Source organism: Hibiscus syriacus, unplaced genomic scaffold (assembly GCF_006381635.1).
Source record: "Hibiscus syriacus cultivar Baekdansim isolate YM2019G1 unplaced genomic scaffold, ASM638163v2 tig00012370_pilon, whole genome shotgun sequence".
Lineage (NCBI taxonomy): Eukaryota > Viridiplantae > Streptophyta > Magnoliopsida > Malvales > Malvaceae > Hibiscus > Hibiscus syriacus.
Window position 1 is genome coordinate 858,660 of NW_024062270.1, and position 18,713 is coordinate 877,372.

An 18,713-nucleotide genomic window follows, 5' to 3' on the forward strand; every position below is an offset into this window, starting at 1 on the left:
TTAAAAACGACATTATTTAAAAAACTAAATTTTCACCAAAATGACGTTGTTTTGCATTTATATAACCGTCTATTTTAACGTCGTTAACTATTTAACGGTCGAGTGACTAAAAAAGCCCAATGTATTAAGTTCAATGAGAAACTTGAAAAACTTTTAAAATACAATTAGTGAAATAGGAGAGACAGAGTAAAGTTCAATTACTAAATTTACAATTTACCCCAAAAATACGTTTCCCCCTAATCTTACTCGTTTATATTTCATTTTTAAACTGTTTTTTTATTAAAACAATTATATAAATTCTACATTGAGATGAAAAAGTGATTTTTAAAACATTATATATTTTCCGTAAAAACCAAATTATATTAAAGTTCAAAAGTTACACTCTGAAAATAAAAATTTATGAATATTTTGTGGTTAAAATTTCGTAAGTTTATAATTTTATTTAAAATACCTGTTCAAATTGAGGGTTTTTATATATATAAAAGTTGATAAGAAAATACTTGGACTAAATAGGTTGGAATTGTTAGTTATAATTTTATTAAAAATCCTGAATAAATAATGCGTTTAGTATCTAAATTATCAGTTTTGATCCATTTTAGTACATAAACTTTCAATTTTTTCAAAAACATACATAAAATTTAGTTCTTGTTTCATTTTAGTACTCACGTTAAAAAATTAACGTTAATTTTGAAAATTTTGAAAGTTTATGTACTAAAACGGATTAAAACTGATAGTTTAGGTGTTAAACGCGTTAAGTTTTTAATGGAGAGGCACTAAAATGAAAGAAAAACTAATGCTAAGTTGATTTGGAAAAAAATGAAAGTTTAGGTACTAAAACATATCAAAAATAATAATTTAGGTGCTAAATGTGTAGTTTACTCTTAATCTTTTAAAAAAATTAAAATCTTGATAAAAAATAGAAAAGGGTAAACCATGCATGTAGTCCTCTATATATAGGATCTTGCCGACTATGGTCACCAATTTAAAAATTAAGGGAAAATGGTCCCTAACGTTATCGATTTGTTCGATTTTAATCCCTCAACCATTAATTTTCATTAACCCCTTTTGTTTAAGTCCCTAACAAGGCTGAGGGACTAAAATCGAAAGGAAGTTAATGGTCGATGGACTAAAATTGAACGAATCGATAATATTAGGAACTATAATCAAACGAATCGATAACGTTAAGGACCATTCTCCCTTAATTTTTAAATTGGTGACCAAAGTCATACAAAAAACATAAGGGACTATCTGCATAGTTTACCCTAGAAAAATAATATCAATATTTTGGTTATAACTCTTTTTCAATAAGCTAAGCAGTCAAATTGATGTATTTATTTTGTAATTCTTATGTTGACATATTTAAAAAGAAGAAAAAAAAAAGAAATTGGGAAAATTCAAATAGTTTATGAAACGCACCGTTTGCTTCATTCAAAATATCACACTGTTTTTTTTATCTTCAACAGCTAAAGCTTCAAAGGTTCCACAAAGCAGCAACAATGGCCTTATCTGTTATCTCCATAAAGCCCCACAATTTAAACCAAAAACCCCATCTTTTCCTACCAAAAAGCACCATTTCTCATTCCTTCAAAAACCCAATTCTCCATTTCAATACTAAACTCCAGAGGGAACCCTTAACTTCTTTTTCCCGCCAAATTCAGTCGCATCAACGGCCGGTTTCATCTCTTATTAAGGCTTCATCAGCTCCTTCCAAGACTTCCCAAGCCGAAACAGATAAGCTTCCGGATGATTTAAAGGTCACTGAATCTCAAGAGCCTAATTCAAGAGTAAGGTTTTGGTGCTTAATTCATAATTTTAGAGTTCTTGGTGTTTTCACTGTTTCATCATGCCATTTATTTATATATTTTTCACTCAGACATTTAAAACTTGCTTTCTTTATCTTATCGAACACTTTTATAGGTAAGATTGAATGTAGAAGTTCCGGCCGCCGTAGGCGAGGATTGTTACAGAAGGGTTGTTAAGGAATTTATGAAGCAAGTAAAGGTAATTTGGTTCATGAAGAAGTCTTCTATGTTATTCGATTTTATGTTGAAAACAAAAATATTATATCAAATAATATAAATTGCATAACTATTCTCTTTGCAACTTAAAAAACTAAAGTCAAAACATTCTCGAACTGAAATGATTATCGATTGTGTAACTTTTTAAAATAGAGACAACACTTTGGTCAAAATCCGCCGAAATTCTCGGTTGTAATTGAAATTATTATTAATTGTATAAATTTTTAGTTTAAACAAGATAACATTTTAGTTTAAATCTCGTTGTAAACTAGCCTTAGATTAGCTCGCCGCACAGCGAACTAATTCTATAGTTGGTTGAATAGCTAAATGTGGGGCTTCAATAGCTAGAGATGCTGTTGTGCTAGTTCCTTCCTTTGTTAGATTCACTTTGAATGCTGAAAGTTATTGTTTTTAAACATGTATCAGATACCTGGATTTCGACCGGGAAAGATCCCAGAGAGTATTCTTCTGAATTATGTTGGGGAGGAAAGTGTACAGAAGGCCACGGTTGAATCGATTTTGAAAAGGACACTCCCTCATGCTATGTCTACTGTATGTTCAATTATGTTTGTCGAAAATTTTATAATCCTTTTCATCCTGTTCATATGAAGAATCAACTCCATGATCTTATTCTACAGGTAGAAGGAAGGGCTTTGAGAGATTCGGTTCGCATAATAACCAAGTTTTCCGATATGGAGAAACACTATTCTTCTCATACCTCTCTTAGGTTGGCAAATATGACATCCTTAAGTATCACTGGCATATTGATTTGAAGGTTTATGGTACAATAATACATGCAATCATAATTAGTTTCGTAAACGTGCTTAAGCCCCTATCGACATTGATCCAGAGGAAAGGTTAACATTATAAGTGCACTTAAGCTTCATCGGCAATGATACAAATGCTTATTGATTTTATTTGTTTTCTAGTTACGATGTCATTGTAGATGTGGTACCCGAAGTCAAATGGATAACCGAGAATGCATACAAAAATCTGAAGATTGTTGTCGAAATCGACAATGAGATCGAAGCTGAACGAGCGTGCGAGCTGGAAATAAGGCGCCGCCACAAGTCCATAGGTTCGCTGAAAGTTGTAACTGACAGAGGACTACAGGTTATTCAAGCTTAAGAAACTCTTCTTCATTTCTAAATGGTTTTCCCCTTTTTCGATTAAACTTTCCTTCACTATTCTTTAGCTCTAACTGCTTTCGCACATTTTTTGAATTTTAAATATGAAACTGAGATGGTTGGTTTTTGTCATCTATTATCATCATAAAGGAATTCATAGCTTATGGTAAGTTCAAATATTTCCAGGTTGGTGATCTTGTGGTCCTTGATATATCTGCAACGACTATTGACCAAGATGAGTCTAATGTTCAAAAGATTCCAGCTGCAGAAAGTAAAGGTCAGTTGAATTAATCCAAGCTGCCTATATTTTGTTTTTACTGCATCCGTTCCTGTATCCATTCTGTTCTGAACTTCAAGTATATGAGTATGACTACCGGGAAGTGATGGGATATTAGAATGGATATATCACAGTGTTGGTTCTGGTTCAAAAAGGAAGATTTCTTATCAATGTTTCAGTTCGAACTAAATAATGAGTAGCTCTCGATAAATAATAGAGTCATGCAGTTGGTTGGATTCTTGATGTTTCCAGCTTGAAGCTCTTCCCCCTTTTTTAGGATTTCATTTCGATACCGAAGATGGTGAGAGTGTACTTCCGGGTTTCCTTGATGCCATAATTGGTATTCAACGAGGTGAAACGAAGTCCTTTCCGCTTGCATTTCCTGAATCATGGCAACAAGAAAATCTCCGTGGTGTTCTCGCGCAATTTACTGTGAGCTCCATTTTTTTGTAGTTTCAACATTATTGTGAACTTATAAGAAAGTCTCCATAAAACTTCTGATTTCGGTTTACATGAAGGGTGACACACACTGACAATTTCCTTGTAGGTAGAGTGCAAAGAAATTCTACCGGGATTTACCGGAGCTAAATGACTCTATTGCTGATAAGCTTCTTCCTGGATGCACCAACTTGAAGCAGGTTACGATTATGGACTGTTAATTTTCTGTTTTTTGCTTGATCTGATTTTAATCCCGAGTTCCCGACATCTGCATTTAGATGAAACTTTCTGCTGCATGAATCTGCAGGTCAAGGAATCGTTACTGCAAAGGTGCCGAGAAGTGGAGCAAACTGCGAGAGACCAAGCAACGGATAATGCAATTCTAGACCAGCTTTGGAAGGTTATCTATCGTAACATTAAGATCGGGTTATTTTAATTGAGAATACTTTTTTGATGGTTGTAACGATGACGCTCGATCAGATGGTGGAAGTCGATATTCCCCAATCCTTGTTCGAGGAACAAGGTAGGGAGCTTTATGGAGCCAAACTTCTAGAGATTCAGGTAACCGGTACCCGTTTCCGATGACGATATACCTATAAATAAAGCATCTTTTTATGTATGCATGGTCATGCCAGCTATATAATAAGTTGTTTAACCATTGTAGGCAAAGATGAAGCTGAGTGAAGAGCAATTGGATTCGCTGTCAAGTCCAAAGGCGGTGAACGAGTTTTTGGAGAACCAGAGAGAGAACATAACGAAGCTGATAAAGCAGAATCTGGCTGTAGGTGATATTTTCAAACGAGAAAATTTGCAGGTAATACATGTTCAAACTTCAGACATAACGGATATTATTAGAAATTCTTTCCGAAACGTGTTCTGATCTGTGTTTACGCCGCAGTTTTCATCCGATGAGCTTGTGAAAGAGGTACAGAAATCAATTGCCGAATTTGAACGTCAAAAGCAAAAGTACGACGAGGAACGTGTGAAGGAACAGGTTAGGGCTCTGTTCTTCTTTTAACATCTCAACATTCCCTTAACTGTTTAATAGCAAGAGAGATTTCGGATACTTCGGGTGCATTCAAATGTAGTTTACTGGCACATACATGCTCCATCGTTCGCTTTTCTCGACTTTTCGAATCACACGCCAAATCGATGAATTGATGTTCTGAAACTGTTTAGGTACAAGAAGTGCTCGAGGGAGCGAAAGTGCTCGAGTGGCTCAAAGAACATGCAGAAGTCCAGTACATAACTCGATAAGACGAAGAACACTCGAACCTGGCCGGATGGAATCGGATTTGAATCGGGTTATTGTTCATACAAATGATTATCGGCATCCGGATATAATAGAATTTGCAGGTTGTTTCAGGAGTACAAGAGAACATTCTTTGCAACCTCAAAGTTCTACGCAAATACTACTAAGAAACTTTGAAATTATTTGGGTAAAATACAATCAAGGTCCCTATCCGTTAAATGTTAGACAAAATAATGACATGATATAATACCAGCTTTAGACTTCAGAACTTATATCTTCTACAAATTTGGTCCTAACCGAAAATAATTTAACAAATTTAATATTTCGTATTTGAAATTTTATCGATTTAATGTTTATTTTTTCTTTTATATCATTTGTTCTTCTTCCAAATGTTATTATTTTCATGTTATTTTTTATATAAAAACAGTTAATACTAGGATAAACTACATGTTTAGTAAACTAAGTATCGTTTCTATTTCGTTTTGGTCACTTAATTATTATTTTTAAATTATATCTAATATTATATTTTTGTCACTCCGTTCAATTATTAATAGAACAGTTGATGTAAATAATACTTGGTGCGCAAACCAAGTGGCTTCCGTGGTGTTGATATTCCTTGAGGATTCAGGTTCGACCAAGTTGGTTAATTTTGTTTTAATTTTTACAAACGTATGATCACTCGATTAAAAAAACATAAGTTTTGATCGCTTACTTTTTTGTTTTATTAAGATTTGGTCACTGAGACGTTATCTTCTGTGGGTTTAGGGTTTTGAAAGCTAGAAACAGGACATTAAATCTATATTTCTGTTTACAATTCTAAACCATATAGATCAAATCTAGAACGTCTTTGTTCTGCTCATTCTGCATTCGCAAGGACAAACGAATCTTTATTAAAAAAAAGTGAAGGTTGTCTTAATTTCAGTAATTTGAATGGCTTCACAACATGGAACATCAAGTGTTTCCCTGCATTTTGAAAACATCAAAACTATATATTCCCCCAACAATATACAATGAGATTAAACAAAACCAGATGAAGCAGGGGAGAAGATAGGGCTGGGGAAGAGAGCATATGAAGAAATGGGTAAATTGATATTTATCCCTAAACTATTTTAGATTTACAAAAAGACTTATGATTAGTAATCTATCTAAAGTTCAAGGGTTAAAATAAAAATTGAACCTTTTTTACTAACGTATCACGTCATCAAACTTACGTAAGCTAAGTCTCAGTGACCAAATCTTAATAAAACGATAACGTAAGTGACCGAAACTTATGATCTTTGAATCGGGTGACCATATATTTATTAAACTGAAACAAACGTGACCAAATTTGTAGTTTACCTTTTCGTGTCAACTTAGCAAATCATCCGTGGTTTAACTGAAGTAAACTCGTGGTGACCAAATCTTATTTAAATAAAGACGATGGCAATCATATCTTATGTATTTTGAAATCAGTGGTCAAAAGTGAAAAAAATACAAACACAAGTGATCATCCATGTAGTTAACCCTTTCATCAAATAGCTTAATGACCAAAGTAAAATGGCGATAATGGCTTGATGACTAATTGTAAAATTTACCCTTTCAAAACTTAACTTCGAAGAGTCTAATGTTGTAAAACGACGAAGTCTCTGTTTCTTTCACATATTGAAAACCTCCTCCCGACGCAACTCTCTCTAAAAAGAAAAAACAGAAGGAAATAGGGCATGGCAAGCGATAACGAGCCGGCGAAGCTTCTCTTGCCGTACCTTCAACGAGCCGATGAACTGCAAAAGCACGAGCCTCTTGTTGCATATTATTGTAAATTCAAAATCTTTAACCTCTTTTTTTGAATCGTTTTTTTGAAGTTGATTAGATCCTTTTCTTATGCTTTGATTGTTGTTTTTTTTTTAAAAAAAGGTCGGTTATATGCAATGGAAAAAGGATGAAGATACCCAATAACGAGAGAACCAAAACCACCAATGCTCTCTCGTTTCTCTCATGAATCAGCTTGAAAAGGTCTGTCTTTTTTTCTTATTTTTTAATGATTTGCTGAATTTGAAATTTGATTTATGGGTATTTTGATTTGAACTGTTTAATAATCTGGGTCTAGTATAGTTTTTTTAGAAAACTTAATTCGTAATGTTGATGATCGGTTCATGTGGTTTTGCATGAAGATATTCGATTTTAAAACGTTGGTGTTTCTTGTAGAATATTTTTCATCGATTAGGTCTAATTTTGGGCTTTTGAGAGTTGATGTGATACGATATGAGTAGTGGATCGAATGCTTGATATAACTGAGCTGGAAGATGTTGCTGGGCTTTGTGCTTATGATTTAGACCTGAGCGAGTCGAGTTTAGGATGTTTTAACAAATAATGCAAGGCTTGCTGTTGAGGATCCTTGGAGAGGGTGTCAGCTTGGATGAGCTGAGGAACCTTGATGGTCAACCTCTTGCAAGATGGTAATGATGCGAGCCTAATTCAGATCTTCCCGAATCGGCTGGTGTGAAAATCTGAATTTGTCTCGCAACATGGTACTTGTATTCTCATCAGTATCAATTTTCAAGAGGTTGACCACCTTGGTTCCACGGTCTTAACTTGTGGACTTGACACTTGTCCAAGAATCTTTAACTGCAAGGCCTGCTTTTCTTATTAAATCATCCTAGCTTGTGGTTTTGTACATGAATCCATTAGGATATGCAAGTTTTTATCATAATCATTCAGCTCGATTACATCCTCAAGCTTAATTGTGTCAGACATTTGATCCGGTAGCAGGATTGTATCATGTTGTTTGCACTGGTACTGAAGCTCCAGGTGCTATTTTAGATTTGCCTGGTGGCGTAATCTTAATGTGCAAAATCAATTGTTGGGATCCGCTTTGCAGCATTGACTTTATACCATGTTTATGCTGCCTGTAATCCCCTTACATTGTTTAAAGGTTCTTTCTTCATTTGTAACTAATACATCTTTCAGAAGAAATAACATATATGTATTTTTTTTGTACATTTGAATTGAATGCTGTTTAATTAGAATCATAGTCGTAGAGCTTTGTATTTATCATTTAGTTGTATGATATATAAATTTTGTATAGGAACTAAAAATCTCTCCTCACTACTGATGTATTGCAGGATAAGAAAACAGTGAAGTTGGGACCTGAAGATAATTTGCATCTAGAGGGATTTGCCTTGAATGTTTTTCAAAGGCAGACAACAAGATCGTGCTGGACGAGCAGACTTGTATGTAGATATTCTTTTATTATATATGGCTGTTGTTAGTGGTTTGGTATGGCTACAAGTGATTCGAGAGTAACTTTTTTTCTGCTGGTGCAGGAATACGGCAAAGACATTTTACGCTGCCAGCATTTTCTTTGATATTATAAACCAATTTGGCCCTCTTCAGCCTGATGTGAGTTTCTAATTGTAGTTGTTATACTTGGATTAAGAGTTTGTGCTTCTAATTTTGATGCAATTCTGGTTATGACTTGTATCGTAACTTATTATTCGTGTTGTTTTTTGTTTCAAACTTTCCTGTTTTCCTCTACAGCTTGAGCAGAAACAGAAGTATGCAGTTTGGAAAGCAGCAGATATTAGAAAAGCTATAAAAGAAGGTAGGAAGCCTGTTCCTGGCCCTCCGAATGGTGACGAAGATTTGTCGATTCCACCGAGTACACCTCATGGTGCACATGTATGTTTCTCAGACCAATGCTTTAGTATTTCGGGCCACATGGCTATAAGCGTATAAACAGATTCACCGACAGATAACAAATTCTCGATTATCTTCATCTATGCTTGTTCTTGTAGGATTTTGGGCCACATGATCCTGCTGCTACCATTCCTCATCAAAGTTCCGATCCATCACCCCGGTTCCATGAAGCAAATAACCTGCATTCTGGTGATATTCGACCATCACCTCATTTCCATGAAGCAAATAACCAGCATTCTGGTAATATTCCACCATCACCTCAGTTCCATGATAAGATCGACAGCCAGCATTCAAATATTTCATCAGTACCTCCTTCATTTCCTTCTACCGATTACCCTTCTCACGATCAATCTTTCCCTCAAGAACCCCAACAAGACTTCCATCCATCATTTCCTGGAAACAGATCTGAAAATCCCACATACCCTCAACCAAACAACTATCAAACCTATCAGCAAGATCAACCACCACATTTTCCAGTTGGTTACCAATCCCACGAAGCTCCCTCGTTTTCATACCTAATTTTCAGTCATATCCAAGTTCATCTGAAAGTAGCTTACCTGCAGTCCCGTCTCACTATCCTTCTTTCTATCAAGGCTCCGAGACTCCATACAGTACCCCGGCCGCTCCTCCGACAACAAGCTATCCGTCAACGGCCCAAAACTCTTCAAGTGGCAGAAATGGGAAAAATCAGAATCTTCACCAACTACTACTCAAAAATACCAATATGACAGCAATTACCAACCCCACCGGAGAAAATTACTGAGGCACACAAGGCGGCTCGGTTCGCTGTTGGCGCCTTGGCATTTGACGACGTGCCGACTGCGGTGGAGCACTTAAAGAAATCGCTTGAATTGCTGACTAATCCATCAGCCAGTCAGTAAGCTTGTTATAATGGCTTCCTTTGAATCATATGATGGCTTTGACTTGTGAAGTTATTTTTATTCAGAGTTTGGAAATTATGAACAACTGTTACTTGACTTGTAATTTTCATTTGAGAATCAGATCAAATTTCATGTTTTTTATAAGATTTTGGGTAAAATATACGTTTAGTGTCCAGCTATTACTTTTGTTCTGGATTAGTCACTTGGTTATTATATTTTTTTAAATTATCGTAACGTTATATTTGTTTTATTTTAGTCTATCTGCAATTAAAAATTGACAAAACTGTTGAGTGATTTTTTTAAAAAAAGATTCAATGATATGACTGCATGGGGTGATATATTAGTGTTATTGTTAATTTTTTTAACGGTGGAGGATGATGAAAATGAAATCAAAACGTAATTATTTTTTTAACGGTGGATAATCGAAATGAAAATCAAAATGTAATGTTAGATTAGTCCTCAATTTTTTAACAATTTAATTCATCCCCAAACTATGATTGTCTTTCTAATTGATCCCTAAACTTTTTGAATATTTGAATTTCTCTCAAAGTCATCCAAATATGTAATTATTTTCAACTATAGTTTAACCTAATTTTTTTTCAAACATATAATATAACTTATCCTAGTGATTTTATTAACAATGGATGTGATTAGTATACATATATAATTTGGGATAAAACTGGAATGTTCAAAAAGTTTGGGGACTAATTTAGAAAGATGATAATTTGGAACATTTAAAAGGTTAAAGATTAATTTAAAATGAAGGTCATACTTTAAGGACATGTGATACAATTAACTCTAATTAATATAATTAAATTCGACTTATTCAATATTCTCATACTCGAACCAGATTCAAGTAACTTATAAATAAGGGTAAATTACACTAATCATCACTAAACTTTACTCTCTCTCCTATTTCACTCACTATACTTTAAATCTATTTAATTTTTTCACTGAATTTAACACAATTAGTATTTTTGGTCACTCAATTATTTTCTCACTAAACGATGTTATAAATGAGATATATAGAATTAAAACGACATCGTTTTGCTGAAAATTTTATTTTTCTAAAACGACGTCATTTAACGAGTTAGATATTTAACGGCTAAGTGACCAAAATATTAATTGTATTAAATTCAGTGATAAAATTGAATGGCTGAAATTTTATTTTTCTAAAATGACGTTATTTAAAACCGTTAGATATTTAATAGCTAAGTGACAAAAAATACTAATTGTATTAATTTCAGTGAGAAAATTGAATGGCTGAAAATTTATTTTTCTAAAATGACGTCATTTAAAACGTTAGATATTTAATAGCTAAGTGATAAAAAATACTAATTGTATTAATTTCAGTGAGAAAATTGAACGGATTTAAAGTATAGTGAGTTAAATAGAGAGAGAGTATAGTTTAGTGATGAGTAGTGTAATTTACCCTATAAATAAACAGCTTTTGTTAAGGATACCACGATTTATCCGGAGAATGTTAAATTTCTTTTTTACTTTCAATTACTAAAGTTAAGTTCTAAGATCGCAACTCATATTTTCTTGCATTTTCTCGGGAAAACAGAGCAGAAGGTAAGTGTAATTATATCTGATCCGAATTTCCTTTTTGCTTTGCTGAGATCCAAATCGTTTATATTAAAAAAAAGAACTTTAATTTTCTTTCTATGCAGGAAATTGAGTAAAATCGAGATCGGAATATGGGTTTCTTGGTAACAACCCTAATTTTTTCTGTGGTCGGTATAATCGCATCAATTTGTACCAGAATCTGCTGTAATAGAGGTCCATCTGCTAATCTGTAAGTACCCTTTTAACATTTCTCTCCATTTTTTTATTTTTACATTTAAATTTACTCTTTTTTCATTAATTTTTCTTGGATTTAAGTTTCATATACTAAAATTTGTTGCCTTTTCACAGTCTGGGTTGATATTACTCCAATTGAAGTTTAAAGTGTGTATTTCGATTGATACAAATTAATGAGATATGCTTTAAGATGGTACACTGTAAGTGGGTCTTTTGGATCGAATAGCAAGTTAGCAGTGTGAACTAAGTGTTGATTTCATTGTGCTATGGTTGCTTACTATGAATGTTGATTCGATAAGAGATTATTGGTGCTCTCGTAAACCCGATAGTATCGGAATTTTGTATTGATTAAGTATAGCCTGGTTTGTCATTTACAGACTAGGAAGTTTTTTTCTTCGATTTTCATCTCCTGCTGTGTTTCCCTCTATTTTTCTTTGCTCTTACTGGAAAACTGCATTTTGCTTGTTTTATTATGCAGGTTGCACCTAACATTGGTCATTACAGCAACTGTTTGTTGTTGGATGATGTAAGTTTATGTTCTTCTTCATTTGTCTTTCTTCTCTAGTTGCTTGACTATATATGTATATATTGGCATGCGTTTAGAGTTTTGAATTGATCCGATATCTCTTTCATATCGATCGAGAATATTGTCTTTATCGGTATATATTCATATAATCCACTGCTTAAACATATGCCTGTCAGCCTGTGTACCATTCATATGAATAACCCATTTCCTGCATTCACCACATAAGCTTGCATCTTCTATGTTTTTCCGCTTCTTTTCTTTTGAAGTACTCGAGCCCGTCGTATATGCAGACATCTTCATCGAGTTCGACGAGGAAGCTAAACCCTTTCTCGAAACACGTCTCGTTTCATTTTCTTTTGTAGTTTGTGATGATAAATTTCATTTGCTTTTCATTAGGTGGGCAATTGTATATCTAGCACAAATGAAGCCGCTCATTGTGCCCATTTTAAGTGAAGGAGAGTGAATTATTTCTTCCGAATTCATTGTTCATTACATGGATGATTCGATGTCTTCTCATGTTGGCTTTGTATGCTCTTTGAATTGGCATTGTGTTGGCAATTTGATGTTTGTCAGCTTCTCATTTGTTATATATGTTGCTCTCATGTATCCAATTTTCATAGAAGTCAAATGTTGCTCTTTCAAACATTATATGTAATAATAATAATTTTAAGGTAATTTTGTTGAACGTTAATTTGATGACTAATTTAACATATTGATTGATATTCATGAATTCGATGTCCCTAAACTTTTGATTATTCTAATTTCATCCTCAAACTATAATACTCACTCTAAATTAGTTCTTAAACTTTTGAATATTTCAATTTTATCTTCAAACTATGGACTCATTCTAAATTGGTCCTCAAACTTTTAAATCTTCCAATTTCATCTCAAGTTCATTCAAATATAAATACTTTTAACCATAGTTTAACCTGGACTTTATTTTTTCAAACATATAATAATAGTATGACCTAATGATTTTATTAACATGGAATTTGATTAGTGTACACATAACTTGGGATGAAACTGAAATATTGAAAAAGTTTGAGGACAAATTTAGAATAAGTCATAATTTAGGGATGAAATTGAAATATTTAAAAGTTTAGGGACCAATTTATAAAGAGGATCATAGTTTGAGGACAAATGGTGCAATTAATTCTCCAAAAAAATATTTGTTAAAAATATCAAGTAATATGAGCATTTTCTTTATTTTACAATAATTAATCTAAATCCATAGTAAACAGACAAATTTCTCAATATAAATAAAATCCAAGTAGAATATTTCTGTGATAACTACATATAATACATACATGAAAAGAAAAGAAAAGGTTTATAAAAGTAAACATATGACTGTGGAAAACATTACCTATGGAGGTAAAATTTAATCAAGGAAGAATGAAAGCTCAGGTTTGGGGTAAATGATAACATACTCTCACCAAAAAGTTCAAATAGTGAAGCCAACAAGTTCCCTGCATCTGTATCTTCCTTCCAAGCCTGAGCTAGAACGGTCGATGTCTTTGAAACTCGCCCGCCAGCCTCCCTTCCCAGCATGTATCATTTGATAGCGGCCGAGACATTGATGATACGCCAATATTCGAACCTCCTACGGAGTTAGAAAAGCTGCTAGCTGCCCCTTGTAAATCACTTGCATGGAATTTATTGGCATCATTCCCATTGCACTCTCGGTTGCTATTTTCTTTACAGGTGGTTGCTGCATCAAGTTGTCCGTGCTTGCTTTTCGTTTATCTAGATTGATCAGAATAAGACAGAACATAAGGACAACAAGAGACTTGTGTATTAAATGTAAAAACGATGGTTTCAAGAAACCATACTTGTCGTTGCAACTTTGCCACTGGTTTTTCCAGACGGGACGAGTTGGAGGGGCTAGCAGACTGGGGAACATTTTAAGCCGATCATACATGCACAGCCCAGCTGCACGCTGGTAGCAGAAAATTTAAACATCGTTGTTAGTTTTGCTGCATAATAACATCACCTGCAAATACATGCGGGGATATCGTAATCTGGTGTATCAATTGGACAATAAACTTGCCAGTAGAGCCCCATAAAACAACAGGCTTCGTGTCTTTTTATTTCATTCTTCTGTTTCTCCAGTGCCATTTCAGGTTCAAGAAGATGCAAATATGCTTCAAGATTTGGTAGTATAAGTAGACGAACCTACACAAGGAAGAAAGGTCATTAGCGAAACATAACAAAGACATTTATCGGAAAAATACAAAAGTACTAGGTATAAGTGATGCCATGATTAAGATACCACACTGGGTCCAAGGGCTGCTAACCCCTGAATTGCACCGTAATGCTGGGGAAATGTTTTGGTTGGGTCCAAAAAGCATGGAGCAGAGTCCTAGTCACACGTGGCTGAAGATTGTGATAAACATGCCCAAATCTGCAAAACATTATGTATGTATAAGTATGCAATTATGCATATAGAGGACAACCATTATGCCAGAGATTAAAGTTAACCCTTGCCGTATTTAACCTAAAACAAGTGTCTTAGTTAGATCATAGTAAAAAAGAGTCATATCCACGTCATCAAAATAGGCATGACAAGCATGCTTGTACCATTTTCGTTGCACATACAAAATAGTACAAAAATGAATAAACAAATTATTGCACCAGAGATCCAAGTTCAAAACTAAAGAAACTCCTGAAATTCATAAAAATGAATATGCTATGTCTAAGTCCAAAAGAAATGAATTCTTCACCTTTTGCATATTGATGCCACTAGCTTTGCTGCGAAGTTTCTAAGTTCCCAGTGGTTGTCAGTGAATTTATTCCCTAATCTTTTCGCAATGAGGCAGGTTATAATAGATGGCATCAATTGGTGTAACTGAAGAACATTTAAAAAAAATCAGATAGGCAGAAATTAAACCACTAGCATACATGTTTTAGTTCGAAATTGAAACAATAAACTCACTACTATGTGTATGTGTTCGTTCTGGAAAGGCTCCGAGTGACACGCATCAAAGCAAACAAAAGAAGGAAATTATTTAAATTCCGTGCAACCTGAGATAACCATGGGAAAACAAAAGCTTAAGATAACCAACCAGAGGTTCTTTTGCCACACACATATTAACAAGGCATGAAAGACCTTTAACACAACCTCATCAGCAATGAAATGTGAAATAAGGAACTAAGGGATGTAGTCCTGAGTCAGTTGCCAAGCTTAGTAATGCATGCTTAAAGAGAATTGAGAGAGATCTATTCATGGTAATCTCCACGATCTTGTCAAAGTAAGCTGCATAGCAACCAAATCAGTCTCTTAATGTCATTCCCAGCAAAAAAGTGTTTTAACATAAAAATGTTGCTGAAGATGTAAAACATACTTGAAGTTCTCTCGATAATACATGCTTAACAGGTAATTAACATCAACAGAAGTTCCATCCTCTTTGTATTCAGCCTTTTTGCCATCAAAGGTGCTGCAGGGAAAGAAAATGACAATTCCAGATAGAAATTAAGATAAGTTCGTAATAGATTAAAGCGACAAAACCGAAAAGAACACATACTATGAGTGTCTTCAACATGAATACCTCTGCAGAGATCATTTCAAACTCCAAATCTAAATTTCTAATCTGAAGGTTTTGTGGAAATACATACAAAGGCTATGGAAGTTCATAGTCAGGATCTTTTATCCCGACCATGTTAACTAAGAGTACCTTCTACTGAAGCATTCTCCGGAATTGCCGGTTGAATGCCTTCAATTGCAAGCCAGTGAGATGTGACTGATGTATCAATTGGTGCTTTTGACAAAGGCGATTCAAGAACCTACACAACATACACGAATATAAGTTAAAAAGTCTTCGATAGAAAGCAGTATCGACGGAACTTCTAAGATCAATGATTATTCTACTTCTTTAAATTCCACATCCTTGTCATCAATATAGAACAAATCCTTAGCCCAGCCGCTCTTTTGAATCGTAGTGAATCACGAGAAGTAAAGCCATATATCGGCTGATGCAAGAGAGAAGCAATAACACAAGCCAATTAGCCCCAAAAAAAATTAAAGCGCGACTTGAACTAAAGATTCAAACTTTCAAAATTTAGTTTTATAAAATTCCACTTTAGGTCATTATAGGATTTAGCACACATGACCAGAAATTATCACATCACTCCAAAAATTCATAAATTCCTACAAAAGTATACTAAAATAACATTAATTAGTACTATTCTCAACTAACAAAAGAAAATATATGTAAGAAATTTACAATAAGCAGAACAAAATTATTAAAACTCAAAATGTACCTCCACGTTTCGCAGATTAAGCACTGTCAACGTCATCAGCTGTCAAACCGTCCGCCGTGAGTGGCGCATGGATTTAATTGCCTCCTGCATTATGACTTGAATTAGAAAAAAATCCAAAAAAGGTTATATAACAAATATTAATTTCTTAAAGTAAACACTCGGATTTGAATCTATAAAAGGTGGAATCAAATTACCTGCATGATTTCTCGAACACGATATTCAACATCAGGAGCCAAAGCATGGCGACATCTGGGGACAAATTCGTAATGCCGATACTCTGCGCTATCACTTCAATGGCTTCCTTTGGAACGTTACTCATTCTTCCTTTTTCCTAACTTCAAAATTAGTTGTGTTTCTAACTTCAAATTTTGGGGAAATTTTGGGGGTTTGAATTGGGATTTTTAGGGCTAATCGTTGAAGGAAACTGACGAACTGAATTTACAATAATGGTGCTTCATTGTTGGGCTTTACTTCAGCCCAATGAAGGATTCTCTGTTTTTAGGCCAATAGCCTATACGACTCCAAAAGTGTATGGATTATGATGGCTTGGGTCAGGTCGGATTTTTTACCGTTCAAATTAATTTGAAATCTTTTAATCGGTAATCAATTGAGAAAATTAAATCTTCATTTTTGTATCTAATCTGATTCAAAATTTAGGAGAATCTCATCTGACCTTTAATCTAATTTAATTTTTTAGGTCAAAATTCGTATTTGGTCACACTCGATTCAACCTATATATATGTTTATAGGTTAAATATGATCATAGTTGAAAAAGTAAAATAAAAAAATTTACAAATATCTCTAATACAAAAGATCATTATAATATTATATTGGTCGAATTGAATTTTTCACCCTAAACCCGACCATACTACATCCTTAAAAACATTATCCGACCTACCCTAAAACTCAAAATTTAAGATAAAAAACTAACCCAACCGAATCAAATTATATAGAACATGTTGAATCTAGGTGAGATACTCATCCTTAATTGATATACCTGTTAGGATTTTTGAGACTTTATGAACAATCAAAAAAGTGTAAAAGACGGGATGAATTGGTCTTTTGAAAAATTTGGGTGCGAAAAAAAAAAGGATAGGAAAATTTACACAAAGATTTATAGTGGTTCAATTTTCTCAATGAAATCTACATCCACTACTTTAATTTCACGTTAAGGATTTCTAACAAATTTACTAATTAATTTTGTATTCATCATCCTCCTCTACTCGGTACACATGATAAACAAATTTAAAAGATAATTATATCAAACAATTAATTTTGATAATAATAGAAATTATTATAAGAGAAAATCGCCTCAGTGACCAAAAATGCCTTATAATATACGATTTTAACCAACTTTTTTTGGATTTGCCAAAATGACTAACAAAATCGCAACGCGAAATAAAAATCGCAACGCGATCCCCAGAATCGCAATCAGTTTCCAAAATCGCAACGCGATTCTTGACATCGCAATGCGATAGTACAAATTCGCATTGTGATTTTCAAGAATCGCAACGCGAATATGAAAATCGCAACGCGAACACATAATCGCAACGCTATCCGTAATCGCAACGTGTATCCGTAAATCGCAACGCGTATCCGTAAATCGCAATGCGTATCCGTATATCGCAACGCGTATCCGTAAATCGCAACGATAATCAGTAAATCGCAACGCGTATCCGTAAATCGCAACGCGATTTTTAAAGCGCCATTATAATCGCTACGCGTATTTTATTTTCAAATTACAAAAATGAATATTAAGACAAAATCCCGTAATCGCAACTCATAACCTAAAACCTAAAATCACAACTCAGTCCCATCTCCATCTCTCACTCTCTACGGCGAAATCCGTCCCCATCTCCGAAGATTTCCGTCCCCATCTCCGGCGAAATCCCTCACAACCATTCACGGTCAGAAATCCCTCACAATATTCAGAGATGGAAAATCAACCTCCGAGGGTTAGTTTTTTTAATTATTTTTATTTTGAAATTTTTGCATTATTGTAGGTTTTTTATATTGAAACTGATGATATGTTTACTGGTCATTTCAATAATAGATTAACCATTTCACTTAGATTTCATTTCGCGTTACGATTCTCTCGTTGCGGTTTTCATTTCGCGTTGCTATTCTCTCGTTGCGATTTTCAAGTTAGTATTTGTCTTTGTCTTTGTTCTGTCTTTTGGTTGAAGTAATGCAATCCATTCAAGTTTCAATTTGCAGAAGAGTCGCAACGAGATAAATGAAAATCGCAACGTGAAAATGACTATCTGTAACGAGAAAAATGAAAATCGCAACGAGAGAATCGCAACGCGAAACCAAATCGCATTGCGATTTTCATTTCGCGTTGCGATTCTCTCGTTGCGATTTTCATTTCGCGTTGCGATTCTCTCGTTGCGATTTTCATTTCTCTCGTTGCGACAGTCATTCTCTCGTTGCGATTTTCATTTCAACCAAAAGACAAA

The 18,713-nt window shown here is 34.2% G+C and overlaps 1 protein-coding gene and 3 pseudogenes across 1 annotated transcript; 3 read left to right on the forward strand and 1 right to left on the reverse strand.

Annotated features, from left to right (window-relative positions):
• Window positions 1–1,481: 1,481 nt before the first annotated feature.
• On the forward strand, window positions 1,482–5,287 carry LOC120205269 (annotated as a pseudogene).
• Window positions 5,288–6,767: 1,480 nt separating this feature from the next.
• LOC120205270 lies at window positions 6,768–9,812 on the forward strand (annotated as a pseudogene).
• A 1,344-nt stretch (window positions 9,813–11,156) lies between these two features.
• Window positions 11,157–12,554, forward strand: LOC120205188 (V-type proton ATPase subunit e1-like). The gene is made up of 4 exons (XM_039205108.1): window positions 11,157–11,243; window positions 11,342–11,466; window positions 11,950–11,997; window positions 12,394–12,554. The coding sequence occupies exons 2-4, from the start codon at window positions 11,369–11,371 to the stop codon at window positions 12,458–12,460; spliced, it is 213 nt and encodes a 70-aa protein (XP_039061039.1). The 5' UTR covers window positions 11,157–11,243; window positions 11,342–11,368; the 3' UTR covers window positions 12,461–12,554.
• A 1,043-nt stretch (window positions 12,555–13,597) lies between these two features.
• LOC120205341 lies at window positions 13,598–16,454 on the reverse strand (annotated as a pseudogene).
• Window positions 16,455–18,713: the final 2,259 nt, after the last annotated feature.